The sequence below is a fragment of the Ornithodoros turicata genome, chromosome 1 (genome assembly GCF_037126465.1).
Source record: "Ornithodoros turicata isolate Travis chromosome 1, ASM3712646v1, whole genome shotgun sequence".
NCBI lineage: Eukaryota > Metazoa > Arthropoda > Arachnida > Ixodida > Argasidae > Ornithodoros > Ornithodoros turicata.
In genome coordinates this window covers 203,977,102-203,995,502 of record NC_088201.1, presented here as the reverse complement: position 1 = coordinate 203,995,502, position 18,401 = coordinate 203,977,102, and the positions used below count along the sequence as shown (strand labels likewise).

The following is an 18,401-nucleotide window of genomic DNA, read 5'->3' as shown; positions in this document are numbered from 1 at the left end:
AGGCTCCCCTAACATAACGCTGGTCAGTCTCGACGTGTTTAGGCGTCACCCTTTATTAGACGCCATGTTGACCTCACTGTCAGCTATAGAAGTTACCCTCTTTTCACATCCTTTTTTCTTTCTTCTCCCTAATTTGAATGGGGAATGCATCGGAAAGTACAACAACAGGAAACAAAAACCGCAGTTATGGCGTTATCGCATAATTTTGCACGGCGTCACTTCGTATTTTACACTTTGCCATCCTTGTCTCTTTCTACTTCTTCTTTTCCTTGGAATACGTAGTAAGCAACACGCGTCTTTCTTTTTTTTTTTTTTCTGTCTAATGTAAAATGCTGCGTTCACGTGGCTGTGTTTCATCCTTCCTTTTTTTTTCTTCTAATAGATACATCCCCGTGCACGTGTTCATTGCATATTCTGCGAATCCATGCTTCAACAACAGTTCCCATGCAGCAAAATGTACCGAAAGTCGAGCGCAATAGGGGTGGACGGGTAGGCGGAAGGCCTTGAACAGACTCCTGAAACTAAAGAACATTGATAATACACATACCGTCCACCCCTATTGCACTCGACTTTCAGTACATTGTGCTGCTTAGGTTTCCACGCTCTGTATAATCTGAATCCCTGTCTCGTTCATGGCCATAACCTTGTGATCTTGTTTACGGTTGATATCGAATTTTGTTTTAGTTTTTATATTCCACGTGCACATGTGGTTGTGAACGCGTGGCTACAAAGGAAATGCCATGTAGAAGGTACTCACTGGAAAGTCAATTCTCGTCGAAGCTACTGGAACGGTTCACAAATAGAGATTTATGAAGGACAAAAGAATGACGTACGCCTGAACGGAGTGTCCTATAAAAGCCAGGCAGTTCCTATAGTCTACACACATCTGAAATATCCTACCTATACAGGTAAGCACTTTGAGAGATAACCGCTCTTGATCATTTCCTGTATTTGACTAGCATGGTTGTCTGTTTGCAGTGCTTTGCGTTGGCTATTATGTGGGGTAACGCAACTGAGTACATCTAATCATTTCATAACCAGGGCTGCTTTGGCACAGTTCTAGCCATACTACGTTTGTGATATGATAAGACGTCTGTTTGTTCCTCCCACTCGACTGAAAAACGACGGCGTTGAAAAAAAAAAGACTCCTGCAATAGCATCCATTTATCACCAGAAAAGCACAAGAGCCGAAAAGCGTATTTTCAGCGTCAACGTCAACGTTTTAGAAGCCTAACCTTAAATGCGGAACTCGCAACTCATTTTTCACACGAGACAATTTATGTCTGAGGCTGGAACACATGTCTAGGACAAACACATACGAGTTCATTATTTCTTTCATCGTTTTTCACTTTCTTTCAAACTACACATGGCTGTATCGGATGAAGTGAGGTTTCTACCAAAACTATTTCTGAGGACTTCAAACAAACAAGCTCTTTTATTAATTTTCTCCAGGAAAGTTTCAACGATCTCTTCGTGGACACAATGACGCCTCTACGTTTCGCTGTTGTCTTCGTCCTCCTCTTTGGTAACACTAATATAGGATCTAATATAGGATGTTGTGAAAGTTTGATCAAACCAAAAGCTCCATTTTGATAGCTGCGGTAGTTTCCAACCCACAATTATTCTGCTATAGCCAGAAGAGATGTCCTAGGATAGTACAAGACCCAGTAATTTATCCAAACCCTCCACACCACTACCCCCCCCCCCCCGCAAGTGTATCCTCTACAGGGTGTGCCCTTACGATTTCTGGGTTAGATACATGTCAGTGATGATATGTTATGATAACGTAACTATGATAGTGACGCACCCCCACCCTTTTTTTCCAACACCCCTCCACGCTTGGAATTCTGGGTAAACCACTGAAAAGAACACACGGTGTTGGAAACATTGGCGGGTTCTGAACTACGGTTTTTGTCCCCGTCTTTTACCCCTAGGGGATCGCTCCAGGATAATTCAGCTTTAGTTCGGTTGGAACTTATGGCGAAGTGACTGAAAAACGCCGATATACCCACCCCCTATCCATTCCTTTTCCTTGAACATGTCCTTCGCCCTAAGGCAGCAGGAAGTTTTCTACACGAAGGCTTTCCTCGTCTTTCGGTAACACGTTTAGAGAGATGAGGTAGTCACGTGAACAGGTGCTCAGGGCGCGTAACAAGCTGTCGGAAGCGCGTGACGCAGCTCATCTGGTGCGATCCAAGTTTGGGGGGAACTTGAGAGTGCGAGAACTTCAAAATTTACCTTTCTTTTTAAGGTGGATTTGTCGCTAGTGAAGCTGCACCTGAAGGACACGAGCTTGAACGTAAGGACTTTTGCAATTATTAACGATGTTACCGTATAGCCATCATTGTGAGGACGTTTCCCTTTGCAGGTCGTGACGTTGTCGTTGAGCACTGCGCTTGTCTTATGGGTGTTATCGATTGCCCTACCAAAAGTTGCACACTGGCGAGCGGGTGTACGGAATGCGCCGATCTCTCGGTATGCCTTTGTTATGGGGGTAGCACCTGCCCTGGAAAGAGTTGCACAGCGGCAAGCGGCTGTTCGAAATGCACCCATACCATTGAGTAAACAACATGGCTGACTGGCATCTCTCAACTACGAAATGATCAATTGCACGTATATGAAATAAGAGACCTTGGTATTCTCTTTTACCAATATGTTCATGGGTGGCGGGAACTTTTGAGGGCAATAAATTGTACTAAGCAGCAGACATTGCGTTCGTTTATTTCTCTTTCGATTTTCTGTACGACTGCATTTACATCGGATCCCGTACGCCTGCACAACTGCACGCCGTGCAGCGATAACAACACATGCAGTCTGAAAACCCACCTTTACTGCGTAACACTCTGGCCATCAACCATTTTGCCGAACGATACATTTATTGGTTCACAGAACAGTGGAGTCTTTTTCTAGGAGTTATCGTATAGGGTGGCAGTCAAAAGGCCGAAACTCAAAAGGCAGAATTATCAGAAGGCCGAAAATCAAAAGGCCGAAAAATCAAAACACCGAACAATCATATGGCCGAAAACCAGAATGCTGAAAAATCAAAACACCGAACAATCAGAAGGCCGATAAGTCAGAAAACCGAATTATCGAAAGGCCGAAAAATAAGGAACCCGAGATACGAAAACTGTTCTTCCAACGGCGATAAAAAATGAGCTCTACAAATTACGTAGGATAAACTGGTTGTGAATTAATACAGCACATAAATTATTTCACCGAACTTCGCGTTAATAACGTACTTTCGATCACTAACGGGAAAACAAAAAGGAAAAGTAGCCATTGTGTTATTGTATGCATTTATTGTACACAATGTCAGTAAGTTAAAATGAAAAATTACAAGCTATGCGATGACATTTCCCATTCTCATCCCATTTTCAACAACAACTTCAACCTAGGTCATTCCTAAAACCAGTTTCCTATCATCTGCTCAAAACCGCACCAAATTGTTCGGCCTTTCGATAAGTAGGGTGAGTAGCCGAGTGAATGACCTGGGACAACTAATGAACGGTACAGAAGGGTGCAGAAAAAAATCCTACAGACCTTGTCATAGAGATCCTATGCAAGGGTAAATTAACAATGGTCATTACTGGGTTTATGCTTATTCTGCAGATCAAGTGATTCAGACGGTTGCTTGTTCTCATTTACTGGTATTCACCCGCGAAGCACTTTCTTTTTGTAATAAACATGTTGTAGATTTTTTTTTTTTTTTTTTTCTAGCCAGTCTAGCCAGCCGAGCACCAAATGCTACGCATTCCAATTATTCGATTTCTGATACAAGAGCCAGGAAACTTTTTTATAATCGTATAACAAGAACAGTCCCATTCAGGGTCTTCTATCTCTTTGGCCGTTTCATTTTCGACCATGAGATTTTCGGCCTTATGATTTTTCGGCCTTCTTATAGTTCGGCGTCATGATTTTCGGCCTTCTGATAGGCTTCCTATCGTATACATCCAGATTGTCACGGAAAGGCGTGCGCAAATCTCGAAAAAGAACAAATCTACTGGAAAGAGGACAATATCATATTCTCAATAACAGTGATCCTGAGCGTACTAGGGGCCAGTCCTCACTTGGCGACGCGGCGCACCCGTCGAGAATGACAATGTTATGTAAGGAGTGTCTTTTATCTATTTCACAAGTGGGTGTGTTGGCCGGTTCATGTAGAATATGCACCCCTTTAGACTGACCAAGGTTAGGTCTGCGTGAACTCACCCAATCCCCAACGTGTGAAATACATAAAAGGCTCTCCTGAGAAAACCTTCGTAACTCTCCACGGGTACACAGTCCACACGAACTGACCCATTACCACACGTCTAAATAACGTAAGAGCACGGTCCTTTGATACTCTCTCTGGTCACGAAACTCCGACGGAAAGTTAGCCTAGGGACCGGAGCTGCCGCGCGGCGGCGCGCGCATAAGCAGCAGGTGGTGACGGTCGCGTCTGGCGCAACGTAGCCGTATGTTCGCGCGTGAGCTGAGCTGGCCGTTTTGGGTGGTTTTGAGCGCAACAAACCAAATAATGTTGTTCAACGTATTTGAATTGTGTTTTATTTTACACGTGCACGGGTGTGCAGCGATATATAGCTCTCTGAGCAGTATAATCGGTTGCGGACGGAGGACAACTTTCAGCGAGAAATGGCTTTCACACACCGACGTCCAAATGGGACTGATCGCAAATTTGCAGCGGCGCTTTGTCACTTAAAAACGCTGTGTTTAGGCAGTTATCTCATCGACACGCTTTACTGTAAGTGTTTCGACCGCATTTGATGCCTGAAAAAATGAACTTCTCCACCAGCGCTACAGCAATGAACCCAATCATCATTTATTGAAGATTTACTATTTTAGGTAGCAAAACTCTACAATACTGCTATTGCAACGTGTTTCCCACACCATGGAGGTTTTAATTAACTACATTTTATGATTGTATTATACATTTTATGATACGCGAAACAACAGTGATCACAATCAGTGGTGACAATGAGGACTTTATATCACAGAACATCAATGGCCGTGAGTGACTGGGCTTTAGATAATCAATTATGATTATCGGCAGAAACAATGTTCCAGGGCAACTCATGAAATGACCAAATGCGTTACGGCCTTGGATGGCCAGACTTATTTGCACTGTTCACCGACAGTGGTGAATCTTTCCTGCCACCTGCAGCAGGGCGTGATCTGGGTGTAGCCAGGTTAAGCTCCTTGTTTTTCTTTCTTTCTTTTTTTTTTTTTTTTTTGCGGGAAAAGAAGTGCCAGCCGACATCTAAAAAAAATTAAGCTCTTCAGCTGTTTTCTGGATTTAGTGCGCACCGCATCCAACGCTAGGACCCGGACATATGACATATATGTGAGGTACATGTGACACCTTGAAGGTTGCACGGACCTGTGCCAACTTTCTAAGCAGGGTGTACTGCTTCTATTGTGTGTCCCACAGCTTCCGCTTTATTCGGTCAAGTTCTGCTTTTATGCAGACATGTCAATCAGTCCGACAGGAATTGTTGCAAGTTTTAATGCAGGCTAGAAAATATAAATTAATGAATGCGTGTTATTATGGCCTCTTGTTGGCTGCATTGCAGTCATATGTTACAACAGACAAGTTTCAAAGGGCTTCTATGAATAGTACCTTTTCACCAGAATTATCATAATCCGATTCCCGAGCGACACGCTGGGATACAACACGTCTGCGGCATGCATACATTAGCCGAAATCTATTCACAGTCTAAGGATGCACGTGGATTTCAGGAAGAAGCGTCTACACTGGTCAAAACGAGGAGGAGGGGGGGAGGAGTGTCGTTGGGAGGAACCCGAGAGGTCTGCCTGCCTGATTAGGCGGCATGTTTCTCGGGAAGGGAAAGGTGGTGGAGAGGAGGAGAGGAAAGGGTGAAGTGGAAGACCGAGCGGAATCCGCTCGCGGGGAGGATAGCTGCGTCCATGGGCCGACTTCAGGGGAACTGTGCCGGCATACGCCTATTACACATCTGAGGGAAACCCAGGAGAAACCCCAGACGGCACAGCCGGCCCGCGGATTCGAACCGCGGACCTCCCAGTCTCCAAGCGCACGCGTTACCGCTGCGCCACCGGAGCTGGTACTGGTCAAAACGCAGGCAAAAGGAGAGGCATTTACACGTACCAACTGGCGTTTTCTCCCAAAGTAGCGACGCGCGCGCCTCCGCGCGGCGGCGGTTCTCCCTAGGCAAACCTGACCTATTGTTCTCCGGCGGAGTTTCGTGACCAGAGAGAGTATCAATGGACCGTAGTAAGAGTCTCTCATGACCTCACCATGGTCAATCTGGGGGGGGGTGCATATTTTACATGAACTGACCCACTCCTCAACCTGTCAAATATGTAGGTGGCTTTGACTGAACTGTCTTAAATATTTTTATTAGTGGCCAATGCAATAAATAAGGCAGCTGGAAAACAAGAAGCAAGTAAAACGGTGACCTTATGTTCGTCCTCAATGTTACGAGCGTAAGCGTTTGTCCGGTGAGCTTTTGTCTGCGCCCAGGGAGATACACCGTACGAGCGGTGCACTCCCTTGAGAAAGTTGCTGATTTCAGGGAAGGAGGGGGACCAAAAACGCATTGTGTCACCAAAATAGTTATTCTTAAATCGAACACCACAGCGCGTTGTCCTCTCCTTCAGCATTACATGATAACTCATTGCTGCTGAGAAAAACAATGTTTCTACAGTAGATGCTGATCTCATTCTTCGGTTGCACTGCAAAGATTCCACAGCGCCAGCGAGAAAAATAGGAAGAAAAATGTTCTGGATAGTTGGCACCCACGGCACGCTAACCACTGAGCCACACAAGAGTCATAATTGAGGACACCCCAGATACAGCTTTACCACATGACACACGCAAAGACAATCACTGCAGAGATTCGAGGAGAATCCAGTTAACAGCAAGTAATAGGGACGGCGGACAGCCCCATCGGCTGTACCACCAGCGCACTTTCTAAAAGCAACCCTCCTCCTCCGAAGCTGGGACTAGTTCTAACCGACGTAATCAGCGTCCCTCCAATATACCTGAAACGTGCCGGTCATGTGAACATTTATTCATTAATAAAGGTAATGCTATCTGATGTAACGAACATCGCAAACACTTTTAATATCTCGTACCACACACGATTGTCTCACAGCGATCGCTCCATATGTGTCATTCCACAGGCACTGGGTGTCCTGACATTTCACCATTCATCACTACTCAATCCACTTCCAACCCAACTCTTTTTGAACCTCAGACAGTTCATGCGTGCAAGTTTTAAAACATCCAAAAGAAATAAAGTGCAGTGGAATACAGATGTACACCTTTCCATGCATTCCATTACCATATGCTTCTTCAGGTATCCGGGTAAAGGGCAAACGAATTGACCCATGGACAGCCTCTTTCTTGAGTACTTGTACGTGACCTCTGCACTTGAACGTCATTCTACCCCAAGTACCTCGTGGCTGTGAAGCCGCAGGTACCTGCTCTGGCTAAACTAGCTCATGCTCTGCTAGCAGCTTGTTCTCTGGCTAGTGTGTGCATTTGTGCTGTGGTTGAACTCTGCAGGATAGAGGTTGGATTTGTATGGCTTCACACCCATGAACATGTGCTTGTAAATCTGCAGGTTTGTGCTCTGCCTCAACTTTGCACAACAGAGAAAGCTCCAGTGTGGCTTTTTGCTCCATGCTGTGGCTCAATTCTGCAGGGCAGAGGTGGTGTTTTTATAGCTTCTTGCCCATCTGTGTCCGCTTGTGATGCTGTAGCGACCTGCTCTAGCTGAATTCTGCAAGGCAGACATCACACTTGTGTGTGTGTGTCCACTTGTGATCTCGTAGATGCCCTCTCTGGCTGAACGCCGCAGGGTAGGTATCGCACTTGTATGGCTTCTCTCCCATGTGTCACTTGTGCATCTGTAGGTGCCCGCTCCGGCTGAAGCTCGCACGGCAGACATCACACCTGTATGGCTTCTCACTGGTGTGCATCAACTTGTGATCCTGTAGGGGGTTGCTCGGGCTGAACCCCACAGGGCAGACATCACACTTGTAAAGCTTCTCATCGATGTCCGTCCTCTTGTGACGCTTCATGCCTATGCCGTGAATAAACTCTGCAGGACAGAGATCAAACTCGTATGGTATCTCACTCGTGTCTGTGCCCTTGCGATCCCGTAGATACCCGTTTCGGCTGAACTACGCAGAGCAGATATCACACTTGCATGGCTCCTCGCCGGTGTACTACCCCTCGTGGGGCTGCAGGTGCATTTTCAGAATGAACTCTGCAGGGCAGACATCACACTTGTACAGTTTCTCACCCACGTGTCCTCTTGTGATCCTGTAGATAACGGTTCCGGCTGAACTCCGCAGGACAGAGATCACGCTTGTATGGCTTCTCGTCAGTGTGCGTCTTCCTGTGATGCTTGAGGACCATGCTCCGAGTGAACTCTGCAGGACAGAGATCACACTTGTATGGTTTCTCACCCGTATGTGTCTGCTTGTGATCCCATTGATGCCCGTTCCGGCAGAACTCCGCAGGGCAGACATTACTCTTGTATGGCTTCTCACCGGTGTGCGTCCTCTTGTGCACTCGTAGATAACTGCTGTGGCTGAACCCTGCAGGGCAGACATCGCACTTTTATGGCTTCTCGCCGGTGTGCGCCCTCTTGTGACGCTGTAATTCCGTTTTCTGACTGAAATGTGCAGGACAGAGACCACATTTGTATGGTTTCTCGCCCGTGTGCTTCCTCTTGTGACGCTGCAGGTCCGTTTTCTGACTGAACGCCGCAGAGCAGACATCACACTTGTATGACTTCTCGCCGGTGCGCGTCCTCTTGTGAACTCGTAGATAACTGCTGTGGCTGAACCCCGCAGGACAGACATAACACTTGTATGGCTTCTCGCCGATGTGCGTCGTCTTCTGAACTCGTAGATGACTGCTGTGGCTGAACCCTGCAGGGCAGACATCGCACTTTTATGGCTTCTCGCCCGTGTGCTTCCTCTTGTGACGCTGCAGGTCCGCTTTCTGACTGAATGCCGCAGGGCAGACATCACACTTGTATGGCTTCTCGCCGGTGTGTGTCCTCTTGTGAACTCGTAGATAACTGCTGTGGATGAACCTAGCAGGGCAGACATCGCACTTGTATGGTTTCTCGCCGGTGTGCGTCCTCTTGTGACGCTGCAGGTCCGCTTTCTGATTGAACGCCGCAGGGCAGACGTCACATTCGTATGGCTTCTCCCCGGTGTGCGTCCTCTTGTGAACTCGTAGATAACTGCTGTGGATGAACCCAGCAGGGCAGACATCGCACTTGTATGGTTTCTCGCCGGTGTGTGTCCTCTTGTGACGCTGCAGGTCCGTTTTCTGACTGAAATATCGAGGACAGAGATCACACTTGTATGGTTTCTCGCCCGTGTGCGTCCTCTTGTGACGCTGCAGGTCCGTTTTCTGACTGAACCCAGCAGGGCAGACATCACACTTGTATGGCTTCTCGCCGGTATGCGTCCTCTTGTGAACTCGTAGATAACTGCTGTGGCTGAACCCCGCAGGACAGACATCACACTTGTATGGTTTCTCGCCGGTGTGTGTCCTCTTGTGACGCTGCAGGTCCGTTTTCTGACTGAAATGTCCAGGACAGAGATCACACTTGTATGGCTTCTCACCGGTGTGCGTCGTCTTCTGAACTCGTAGATGACTGCTGCTGCTGAACCCAGCAGGACAGACATCGCACTTGTACGGCTTCTCTCCCGTGTGTTTCCACATGTGCAACTGTAGGTGCCCAGGTAACTGCAGGTGAACAAGGTCCATAGTGCCTAGTTCAGTGTTGTCGAATCGCGGTTCAACTGTTCTTGTGGTGATATTGAGCTGTGCCTTTAAAATGATGCAACTTGAAGATGCTTTATCACAAGTTCCTATGGACTGGTCTTTAATACAGAGCGTGGCAGTGCTTTGTCTTGTCCCTGAAATTTCAGAAATCAGACAATAAGAGGACGTACCAGTCCAGACACATCTCTTATTCCCAATTTTTGAAAAGCTCCATCGCACCACATGCGCTGTGCCTTGTCAAGCTGTTCGCGTCCAACTCTGCAAATAATCCACACTGTGTAGGATCGATGTCGCAAGTTTAAGGTGCCCGCCCGCTCCGGTGTTTCTATTTGAGAGATTGGACGAGATTGGAGCGTTGGACCTTGAGATGGAAGGATGAGAATTCAACTTGGGACAGTCACAGACTTCAATTTGTTTTCTCTTCCTTCATGAGTGTTTTTCGTTTTATATGTTGATATACAGTGTGCCCCAGCTAACTAGGAACAAATTTTTAAAATACATATATAAATTTTCCTGAGATGATATCATCAGCAATATAGCCTATAGTGAAGGGCACTCCTTAGGCAGGCACCAGCAAACTCTATGTTGTCTTCATTAACTTTCAACAATTAACTTATTAACTTTTGAATTATAGAAGCTACGAGGTTGTCCCGATGAGGACATCTGGTCCATTGAGTCCCCTGATGCTATTGCTGTTTTCAGAACAAAACCACCTAGTTTAAACAAAAAAAAACTTCATAAAGGGACAATTTTTTCTTTCCCTTGTTCACTGAGAACATTCAGAGATGCGTCGTCCCCCCACGTGGGAGGGTGAAGGAGCACAGTGCTCCATTATGTAAAATCCTGAGTTCTTCCACCAGCTTGCCTGCATATGTGCCATCTTGTCAGAGCACAGTGCTGCCCCATGTGTCAAAGAGACGAGCTTTAACTTCCGGAAACCAGACAACAATCAAATGAATTGGATAAAGGTGACGTTGTCAGAACTGCCCTTATCTGGGGTTGATTTTTCTCTTCATCTTCCCAAGACGCAAGAGACGATAATGTGCTCCTTCACACTCTCACACTGGGGGTGAAAGGAAGACATGTCTCCTCTGAAGATGCACAATGAACAAAATGACGAAAGAATATGTGGTTTAGGTGCACTACGAAATGCCCAAAATAGTATGAATTTTTTCAGAACAAGCACCATCAATATTTCACTACCAAGCCATGAGTGATGCCATCAGCATTGACTGATTTACAGTAACATTCCAATCTATCACACGAACTACTGTGACAATTGCTGCTGAGAGAAAAAAAAAATTCTATTACAGATGCTGATCTCATTCTTCCGTTGCACTGCAAAGATTCCACAGCGCCATCGAAAAAAATAGGAAGAAAAATCCTCTGGATATTTGAGGACAACAGAACCGCTCTGATCAAACGGCAGTCTTTATATTTTGGAACTGAACTGAAAGCACCTTCTTCTTATTGAAAGTGCGAAGATTATAAAACAAGCACAAGTTCACCACGTTCTAGGGTGAAGTTCTGTCGTTAAGAACTGTCCTCTATTCGTAAAACGAGCCCACGACGTCGACTGATTTGACGAAGCATTCCGGTACGAACACGGGTAATCGTGAGCGATATCGTAGAATACAGGAGGAGAGCCGCCACCGCCACTGTAAAGTAACTCATAAAATGTACTTGAGTTGATTTCAGTAAATATATTTTGTACCTAATTACTGTAACCAACTTCTTACTGAAAGGTGTGCCCTTAACTGTAACCCAACTATGTTTTTAGGTAACTTCTTCTTGGTCGGATTATGCATGGCTATGGTCTAGTAGGTCGCGGAAAGCGTGCAGGACACGCTAAAACAATTTTAGGTGTTCCTTCGAATGTTCAGTGGTGATGCTCATGGCAGTCATTGCTTCATAACCTGTCCTTCATAACCCAAGTTTTGATTACGCGAGGAGCGGATGACGTAATCATAAGCCCACAAATTTCAATGGTGTCATGTCCTGGAGAGAGCACTCCAGCACACGTTGCTAGATGAGAGGCGGGCACCCTGTTGGAGCCTAACATGACGTCACAGTTCTCGAGAATAAAAATTAATTTTCTCTAGCGTCACGTAGAGCCAAAATATTTTGCAGGAATGTAATGTGAGACAAGATTTCAGTAGCATATAACTCTGGTAGGATTCTGAAGACACAAGATTTAGTTTCCAGTGGCACTTTAAAGAAGAATTCGGTTCCTTGGATCAATTCCAATTTCCGGTAAAAAAACATACGTGTTCCAACAAGACTCAGCACTAGCTCACAAACCAATGACGGTGCACAGCTGGTGCAGGGGAAATCTGGGAGGCTTCATACTCGACACAAGAGTGGTCCCCATACGGTCCCCATACAGAGGTCGCCGTATCGTCCTTATACAGGGAAGTGCAGCCACACCTCGGTCATTAGGGCATGTCGGGAGTTGTCCGTTTCCGTCCGGATAAAGAATTTCCGGATAGCCAAACTCAGGAAAAAATCTGAGCTGGAATCCCAAGCGGATCCCCTTGAAAAACAAGGGGAACCATTTTGTTTTTCAAGAGGATCCACTTGTTCCAACTCAAGTTTCTGCCTGGGAACCAAACAAACCTCTTGGCGAAAGCCAAGAAACTTGGGAGACCTCTGCATAGCTCCAGAAAAAGAAAAGCAGAAAGAAAAGAAAAGTGAGCTGCTCAAAATTACCGATACTTGTGGCATAATGTTGGTGACAGCCATGACTCCCGCTGCGTCACCCTGCTTTGAACAAGAGAGGTACTGTCCCAGGTAGTTGGTCCAGCGCACATCCTTCTTTTGTTCCTTTTTGCAAATGTCTTTGGCATACACCAAAAGACGGGCAATGCTTTCTGACAGCCTGGACATCGACGTTCACGTCTGGATTTTTTGTGTCCGGTCGACACAGGGCACCTCTTCGACTTATCGTGTTCCTTCGCTACCATGTACGCACACGTAACAAAGAGAGTGACCTCTGAAGAAAGGGGAGTCAGACAATACAGAATGCCCCAGATGGATATGACCCTTTTGAGGAATAACTGAATGCGAATAATAATGCGAACAGAGCATGTGCAAGAGATACGGGACGTTAACACTTTTCCAGAAAAGCGAATCAGAATGGCTTAGGTCCTGGAAGATTGGTCCTCGTACTTACTGCCTGGATACCGGTAACAAACTCCAGATAACAGAGACAAAATGTAATGGCAGCACCCTTTGGCCCGGTAATGTAGTCCGGACAATGCCCTTCCTGGATATCAACTCCGGAAGAAGATATGAGTGTACAATAAGCAAAGGCATGTGCTACTCCTGACTGCAGACACCTTCGAGGCTTTTTATGGCTAAGACGTTGGACGAAATGGATGACTGCTACCTGCAGCGCGCCATCAACTCGTTCATGCGCCGTCCTGGCGCATGAACGTATCCTGTCTCTCGTATCTTTGTGCACCTGACTTATCCACCCACCCGCTGCACTGCGTTCTTGTCCTATTATCTGAGTGAATGTACATAATGCTGTCACACAAAAAGATAGAAGCCATCAAGTAGCAGACAGTATGAGACATCATGACGAAATGGATGACGGTTGCCTCCAGTACACTGTCGACTGCTTCCCGCATTGACACTGTGAGTGCATTGCTAACAGAGGCTATACCACTGAATGGGTTTTAATTTATTCGGAGTAAACGTATAATTTTGAGCTGACAATATTCGAGAAAAAAAAGAAAAACAAGTTATGCAACTGAAGAGTCATCCCTGAGGACACTCAAGATACAGCGTTACAACAAAACGAATTAAGCAAAACAAAAGCATGCGTGCTTTGCTGTCCCATCCGCTCTTTGATTATATCTAATGAAAAGTCAACCACATGCTCAGGCCAATATTTGGTGGAACGAGCTGTCATGACTAAAGGCTACACCTGACCATCCGCCACCCGCGAAAAAAACACTGCACATGCGCACATCGCCCTCTCCCTCGTGCTTCCCGCCGGGTTTCGAACTGGCTGGAAAATAGACGCCATTTCGCCGTTGCTGCAAGCCATGCCTGTGAATTGCGTCTCTTATGGCTGTACGGATTATTTATTACGTGCAGGGCAAGAAGTTACGTTTTTCTTTCTTAGGTTTCTTTTTTAGGTTTTTTAGGCTTCCGTGCGATATGTTATATCCTCAAAAACGGGTTCGGTGGGTTCGGGCTGTGAAAAGACACGAAGAATTGCGAGACATGACAGCATTTCCAACCGTCCAGGAAACACAAACGAATTCCCAACACAAGATTAGTACTCGACGCGACTGAAGTCAGAATCCGGAGGCCACCTGCACTAAATGCCAGTGATGGCCAGTAGTTAACTACATGTAGTTAAACTACCTGATTGTAGTTAAAAAGTAGTTAGAACTATTTGCAGAAATGTAGTGGCAACTACTAGTTAAACTACTATTTTAAGTAGTTAACTACAGTAGTTAGGTTACTGAAGATGTGAACTACTTCCGATTTTACCGCAAGCTTTACGGCACGATTGTGCTTCAGACTTTTACCTTGAGCTACTTGTTTGATGAGAATGGAGGTGCAGAGCAATTGTGTCGTGCATGTGTACTAAATCTTCACTCTTAATGCTTGTCTAGTGAAGCCTCATTTGATTTGCTGTCAAATAATTCTGCAACTTAGTTTATCGCGTAGGCACAGAAAGAATCCCGCCGCAAGCTTTGTATTTGACGATCGTAGCAATGGCTTGAGCCAAAGTTTATTATTGCTTGTGATTCATATTTAGGTGTCCAAGAACAATACAAGGGGTTGGTGTTTGTGGACAACGTTAAGTAGTTATAGATGTAGTTAAACTACATTGCAGTAGTTAAAGTAGTTTTAACTACTCCCCAGAATGTAGTTGAACTACTAGTTAAACTACTCAATCACAAAGTAGTTAGTAGTTATAGTTAAACTACTGTAGAAGTAGTTAGTGGCCATCACTGCTAAATGCAGACGATTGCTTGGAATGGCGAATCACATCGGAAGGTTTCTACCCGAACCTCTCTCGGGTGACTGCACCCATTCGTGCATTATTGAACAAAAACAGCATCTGGGTCTGGGGAGCTCAACAGCAACAGGCCTTTGACAAGCTGAAACAGATGCTGGTGTCTGACCAATGTCTGGCCAGATACAACCCTGCTTACACAACGGCTGACACGCTTTCTCGTGCAGCTGATCCAAGAACAACCAGGAATGATCGTGAGGCACATGGGGTTGAACTGTATGTGGCGGGCATCGTGGAAAGCATTCCAGAGCAGAGCTCGAGGTAACTCGTTACAAGTAACTCGTTACTGTAACTAAGTTCCTTTTTTTGGTAACTTGTAACTTAACTCGGTACTTTTGCGCCGTGGTAACTTTAAGAGGAACTCGTTCCTTTTTCAGGTAACTTTGCCAAAGTAACTTAAGTTAAGTTCCGAGTTAGTTTTATCTCGCTTTTCACTCACATCCACATATTTTCTTGCTTTCTCGCCGGTTCCTCCATGGCATTTTTTACCATAAAACGTGATATTCAATCAATGACAGTATTTTATTCAGGAAGTAAGAACCACTGCCATTGAAATGAAGCTGAATCATTGTGCGCCCACAGGGAGTAAAGATGCAAAGCGTTCGAATAGACCTCTACCAGAGAAACATCATCACGACATTGGTAGGCAGACTGAAACCGAAACAAATCGGAGGGAGAGGGCTGGGTTCCACAAACAGGCACTTGGTCGCTGCCACGCATAGAAAGAAAAGTAGGACCGAGGGTCGTGTCCCTTTAAGGGACCATATCGTAATCCCCTCAAGAGAGTGGCTTTCGGGCGCGATCTTATTCACCTCTAGCTTCGAGCATAGTTCAATTCTACCAAATTTTGGCGCTGTCGAACACTATGATGTCATTTGTTTACAAACAGGGAGAGTTCTATATTGTTGGACATAAACGAAAACAATCTAAGCATGTTGCACTCCTCCGCGGGCAACTCAAGGTCTAACTCAACTGCTCACGCACACTGCACCTGCGTAATGCTATTTTGTGTCCAAAGTAACTTTGAAGTAACTCGTTCTTTTTTTTAAGTAACTCAGTAACTGTGAGTTACATTTCAGGCTGAAGAATTTCGTTATTAACTTAGTTACATTTTGCACACGGTAACTTAACTTGTAACGAGTTCTTTTTGACGGGTAACTTCTCAATCTATGTTCCAGAGGATACGTGCGTGAGCACAACGGAACTAAAATGATGCCAGGCTTTAGACGGTGAATGCGTTCTGGTGTCAAGATATTGTAAGCAAGGTTGGCCAAGACAAGACAAACTTCCACCGCAGGTACAGGAGTACCGCAAGTACCAGGGAGAACTTTCAGTATGTAATGACTTGCTGATGCGAGGTAACTGCATCGTAGTCCCAACATCACTTCGTCAAAAGATTCTCCAAGTCCTGCATGAGGGGCATCAAGGCATTGAACGATGCAAGGCACGAGCAAGGGAAAGCGTCTGGTGGCCCTCTCTGGGGAAGCACATTGCAAGTCTGGTCAGCAGGTGCCATCTGTGTGCACAGAGTCGAATCCAACGCAGCGAACCGCTCCTAAGCTCGAGCACACCGAGTATCCCCCGGGAGGAAGTAGGAATCGACATTTTCCGTTTGAACGGCACGGACTATCTGCTCATCGTCGATTACCGTTCCCGATACCCAGAGGTGGTGTCGCTGAAATCAACCACTTCCTCTAACGTAATCACCGCAACGAAGAGCGTTTTCGCACGTCACGGCATACCCAGGACTGTACGGAGCGATAACGGCTCGCAATCTGTAGCACGGGAATTCGAGCAATTGGCTTGTGTGTACGGATTCGACCACATGACCAGTAGCCCCAGGTATGCGCAATCTAATGGCCAGGTGAAACGAACAGTACGCACGGTGAAGGGGACCCGTACCTTGCTTTATTAGTGTATCGGGACACCCCAGGTGTATCAGGATTGAGCCCGGCCCAGCTCCTGATGGAGTGACGGCTACAGACAACTCTCCCAAGAAGTCCACACCTTTTGAAGCCTCTCTGGCGCGACAGAAAATTTGACAAGAATGATAGACGAGCCAAACAGCGCCAGGCAAGCGACTTCAATCGACGACATGGAGTAGTGCATCTTCGTCCTCTAACTCCTGGTGAGTGAGTCTGGGTACAGGATGCGGAATGTACAGGTACAGTCCTCAGCCCTGCCAGGCGACCACGTTCCTACGTTGTTGAGACCGCTACAGGGTTGCTGGAACGGAACCAAAAGCATTTGGTTCCATTCGATCGGGGAGACATCGTGGTGAACGAAAACCATCCGCGTCTGAACCAGCAACGATCACCTATGGCCCGTGACAGTCCAGAAGAGAGCACGAACGCCGGACAGCAAGCAACCGCTGACCGGCCCACAACCCCTTCGAATGAAGGACGGAGAACGAGATATGGAAGACTTATTGTTGTGCCGAAGCACCTTAACTTGTAAGGAGTCTGTTTTGCTTAGACTGAGCTTTGGCAAGCATTTATGCGATGTAATTTTGTTATCGTGATACTTGGTTATGTTATCTCGGGAGAAGAGATGTAGAGGACGCTACTAGTTATCTTGTTAGAAACTATAACCGCTAGTAGTAGGCGCCGATGTTGAGGGTGTTTAATAAAAGGAACCGGCATGACCGGGGGGGCGTGCTTTTTTCTTGTTTTCCTGCCCGCTATCAAGACTGGGTACGTCTGCAATTACTCGTCAATCCCCAACAGTAACTGCTGCAAGTGATGTGAGGTTCCGGGTCTCACAGTAGTGAAGCCAAAATTTCCATTTTATTTTTTCTTAAAACCAAACCAAACTATCGCCCTTGACCGTGTGGCACCCAGACCGTTACATTCCAATTCCACTCCGCCTGCAAAAAAATGCCTCATTCCATTCCCATTCCATTCCCAGGACAGTTTCTGCCATTCCATTCCAATTCCATTGCGGGCTCTGATAAATCTGGAATGGCAACCGAGTGGCAACACCGCAACCCTGATGTAAAGTCTCAGTAGCATAGATCGTTTTTTGCCGAACAACGGCATGGATCGTTAGGCTTGTAAAGAAGGCAAGAGAGCCGCAAAAGCAAACAGGGCCTCTTCGAGCAAATGAAGTCATGTCAGCTGAACGTTATTGGATCGAACAAGTACAGCAGAAGAAGTGGATGAGATTCGTGCTCCAAAAAAAAAACAAGCAGGTTATCGAAACTTCAAAGATACAATATATTAGACTGTTCCTCGACAAAGATGGAATTGTGCAAGTCAGGGGACGGTTGACAGCAGCCCCCCCCCCCCCCCCCCCCCATCAGCGTTCTTTCATCGTACGCCCCATAGTAATCCCTGCACACTTGCACTACGGTGAGCTCTCGATCACGCTATCACATCATCAGGTACTTCACTCTGAGGTGCACGACACTCTAGTACAGGTTAGAGATGTCACCTAACAATGGGCCAGTTTCTGCCATTTCGGTTGACATTCTTTTCACCAAAGTCTACAATTTTTCTGAGCTTGCAGTCAACACTGCACTCAGGGCACTGCATCTTCCAGTAAATGTACTCCCAACTTTCATAATTATGT

The 18,401-nt window shown here is 46.1% G+C and overlaps 1 protein-coding gene and 2 long non-coding RNA genes across 4 annotated transcripts in view; 2 read left to right on the top strand and 1 right to left on the bottom strand.

Moving 5' to 3' along the window:
• Positions 1-870: 870 nt before the first annotated feature.
• On the top strand, positions 871-2,705 carry LOC135375573 (uncharacterized). The gene is made up of 4 exons (XR_010417283.1): positions 871-908; positions 1,453-1,525; positions 2,252-2,299; positions 2,369-2,705. It is a non-coding gene; the product is annotated as an uncharacterized LOC135375573 (long non-coding RNA).
• A 1,737-nt stretch (positions 2,706-4,442) lies between these two features.
• Positions 4,443-17,489, top strand: LOC135378983 (uncharacterized). Its single transcript, XR_010418657.1, has 2 exons — positions 4,443-4,741; positions 16,010-17,489. It is a non-coding gene; the product is annotated as an uncharacterized LOC135378983 (long non-coding RNA).
• Positions 7,018-18,401, bottom strand: part of LOC135378981 (zinc finger protein ZFP2-like) — a 28,302-nt gene continuing 16,918 nt past the window's right edge. For both annotated transcript variants that reach the window (XM_064612188.1, XM_064612189.1), the window contains one exon: positions 7,018-9,927. In XM_064612188.1, coding sequence (XP_064468258.1) covers positions 8,945-9,927 — 983 coding nt within the window. In that variant the 3' untranslated portion in view covers positions 7,018-8,944. The remainder of the gene's footprint in view (positions 9,928-18,401) is intronic.